At 45.7% G+C, this 3,727-nt stretch overlaps 1 protein-coding gene across 1 annotated transcript; it reads right to left on the reverse strand.

The window, feature by feature from the left end:
* Positions 1 to 3,192: 3,192 nt before the first annotated feature.
* T265_10514 (hypothetical protein) lies at positions 3,193 to 3,450 on the reverse strand (the record flags this gene model as incomplete). The annotated part of the gene is made up of 1 exon (XM_009176902.1): positions 3,193 to 3,450. One exon carries the CDS (start codon positions 3,448 to 3,450, stop codon positions 3,193 to 3,195), a length of 258 nt encoding a protein of 85 aa, XP_009175166.1.
* Positions 3,451 to 3,727: the final 277 nt, after the last annotated feature.

Below are 3,727 nucleotides of genomic sequence, written 5' to 3' on the forward strand. Positions count from 1 at the left end.
AGTTCATTACAAAAATATGGTTCTATTTTCCTTCGCTGTACAACCTCAGAGTAGTTGGAAAATGAAGCTTCTATAATCGTACCTGATCCTGGCTTCCTCGAAGTAAACAACATCCAGAGAATGGAAGACGGCCAAATGCACTAGAATAGTATTTCTTATGATGATTGCGCTTGACGTTCAAGGATGAGAGGAGACTGTAAAATGTGTGTCCACCTACGTGTCAGGATGATAATCTACCCGCCATATTTTAATTATTCTGCCTCAGAAAATCGCTGATCTCAACCGGGCGGTTTGGCTACGGTTCAGGTGCAGGGGATCCATGCATGTGTCATGGGAGACACACTGAGAGACCGAAACGATCACTTGAATGTACTCGATGCGTTGGCAGCACTGAGTCAGGAAGAATACATAAGTCAAGTATCAGTCCGTGTCAAACACAATGAGTTGGATTGTTGTTTGCTCTAATCAGACCTGAAGTCAGCTCATTTCCGCTGAATCAAGGTCGCCCATCACCAGCCCTCCTTGAAACTTGTGAGTCCCTAGAAAACTAAGAGGAGGGACGAGCCACATGGGGGAGGGGAATGAGCGAATCAAGAGCTACCAGTGACAGGAATAATCCGAAGCCCAAGAAAAGTTTGCAACACATTTGTGGAGGAATTGAATTCAGTAACTTAATTTAGAAGGTTGTCCTGAGGAACCTGCTCCCGACTGATGATTCTGTCACTTGGTAATGTGGGTATAGCATATGCATCCCAACAGATAGAAAAATCCTATACCGAACAATATACACATCCCTGGTACGTTAAGAGTCACGGATAGCTCTTCGAATTTCTGACCGTATTTGAGCACTACCAAGTGCATACTGTGTGGACATCCAGGTGCTGTTCTTGTTCATCAATTACGTGCGACACGGGAGCGGATAGGTACACATTCAAGTTGTTATTAGCTGGTATTTTCGTACGGTGAACCTTTCGGCGATGGTGGGTACTTTATCGTTGGAGAGATCTGGGGGATAGGTGCACCAAAGTTAACAACTCCCATGACTACTGTCTCTTCTGGGGATAACTACCAAAGCAAGAAGGGTACAGCTTCTGTATCTCTCTTCTGAATCATGATCTGACGATTATGTTGCGCTGAAGACTTTATGCACTGGCACATGAACATGTCTGTGCAACCTTTGAAGTACCAACTGCCTATCGATCTCTTGTGAGCCTTTCCTTTCGGAAACAATTCGACATATGGCTTCGCTCCATCCAACAGACCCAGACAACGTTTTGATGGGCACTCTTCCTTTGCGTTTGCTTGTGTTGAAAGTGTCAGAGTAATGGCTCTCCGCCTGGCGGACAAGCTGACGTCACATTTGTCAAACACGTGTTTGGGCTGGCAAAAGCGGCTCTAGTATTAGAAATGAAGCAGTTACCCAGGCAAGAAAACGTTTTTCACAACTCAAAAGGGTCTTTTGTGCGTTCTATGTTCGGATTTGATCCTAGTCTTGTATTATTATCCCAGTTTCGTAAGCGTGGAGCACACACCAAACCGTGATCTGTAAAGGTCATTTGGTTATTAAAGTGATCCGCGGAGTTTGCGAACGTGAATGTGAAACGCCCCGGGGAGCATTTTAACCTCACGGAGACCAAGGGTTGATGAGGTATCCCTTTGATCATATGCATATTCAGGTTAGGGGGAAGGGATGAGGCAAGAAGACCTAACCCGACCCGTGTGTGGTGAATCCAGATGAACGCCTGTACTACACCCGGCACGCGTCCACGGAGTTGAAGTATGAAGCCATTAGGAGCCTCAAGATATACAACTTTGCCTGATGGAAACTAGCTAGCGTCCGATGACTAACCGAATTAAAGTTAAAGGTAAGCAGAGATGGTCAGTTTTTGATGATTGCGGTGTACGGTTCTTAGAACTGACCCCTACAAACTCGCCAATCCTCATGTTGCTCCATTGAAGATGAAAAACGACCACCTGCCATCACAAACGAAAGGATGCTGTGGAGAAGCGGCAAACAGAAGAGGTATAATCATGCATCTCTTGGTCGCTGGCTACAGGGATCGATAACGTGTCTTGAGTTTCGGACTGATAGTAGCTTAATGACAGTGTTTTACTAAGCCGCCTAGTTTGGGAACAGTTACTCCGAGTAGGGATGGTAAAACTCTATGGTGATACGGGGGGGGGCGATGAAGTACATTGTCTCCTTTTTCATAAAGGAAACTACTCACAAGGTTGCTGAAAACTCTTCGACAGCCCACGACCGGTTTCGCCCGTCTTACGGCTCATCAGGTGGGCGCAGTCCCCGAGTTTCCATCAACCTTATGTTCTACTTGAACCCAAATTACACTGTTTCCGAGAAATACCCTCTTTTGCACATCAATTTGGTTTTCACGAGAGACTCAACTGAATCTCTCGTTTATGAATCATGAGGCGGCCTGTGCGCAGCACATTCGGTTGTAGAATACCATAAACGAGAGATTCAGTTGAGTCTCTTGTGAAGAACAAATTGCATTGTCTCCTGTTTGATGCATCGATGCCGCTTGCAGTAAGAACAAACCATCGTGACAAAAGTGACCTTTTCGCGAGCAGTAACCTATTTAGAAAGGGATTAACATCGTGAGTCAGTGTACAATCTTTTCAGGTGACGAACAATCCACAAACCATAACAGCAATGTCTTAATAGTCTATACGTAGCGAGTGGTGTCGTAATACATAAAGAAGTTGCAGGGAGAACACAGGGTATGTAGATGAAGAGAAAAGGGTACAATGTGACAGAAGTACATGGGGATGGCAACCAAATTGCACAAGTATTGGAGGCAACACTCGGCAAACACACGCAGCACTAGCTCAAAAACCGAAACTGGTAGCCCGAGCGGGGCGAGTCACCCACGCAAATGATTGGTGTGGCCAAGATATTTGATGCCAATTGTGTGAACACTGTTCAACACGGCATTCAGGTGATGGTCGCAACTGGGTTTGAAAAAAACTGCAAAAAGCAGTTGCAGAGTTAAGAACTGAGTCGTTTTGCTCATATTTTTTTACCCAGTGTGGCCTGATTTTTTAGTAATATTGGGACCAGACCGGCAATGAAACCAGTACTGCACAACATACACCAACAAACATCCAATAACTTGGACAACTTGGCCACCGAAAAGAGAGGTGAGTGTGTGGACAGAGTGGGATGGGTGAAAATTATACAAATGCTTCCGGGGGTAGTTTGCCAGCATTGCGTAACATTTCGAAAGCGCCGAACGCAGCTTCAAAATTCCACTGATATTCTTCGAGACATTGGCGTGAGAACGCTTCGTTCATACCAGAGCGTTGTTTCAATTCCGTTATGAGTATAGCTTGTGCACTCGCATCGGCCGGGGTGGAGGAAGACACCGATGGCACCGTTGTGTCGGTCGGTGGAGCAGGATTCGCCGGTTGCGTGGTTGCCTTGGAGGCCATACCTTTTATGTACTTCTGGAAAAAGGATGAAAACGAAGAATGCGGTTGTAAAGCAAGCTCCGTTCGAACAAGAGCAACAGAGCATTCAGCTCATGCGTCCGCGCTGCAACTTCAAAGTTGTCGCGGGCGAAAAACCAACACAACTTTCAGCTCATTAACAGTCACTTAAAAAAACGGTTAACAACGACTGGAGACACACAATCGAAGTAATCATACCTTGCATAGGGCTTCACTAGGACAGGAAATGAGTAAATCGTCTTGTAAGACATGCCCACCC

Source organism: Opisthorchis viverrini (genome assembly GCF_000715545.1).
Source record: "Opisthorchis viverrini unplaced genomic scaffold opera_v5_376, whole genome shotgun sequence".
NCBI classification, from domain to species: Eukaryota; Metazoa; Platyhelminthes; class Trematoda; order Opisthorchiida; family Opisthorchiidae; genus Opisthorchis; species Opisthorchis viverrini.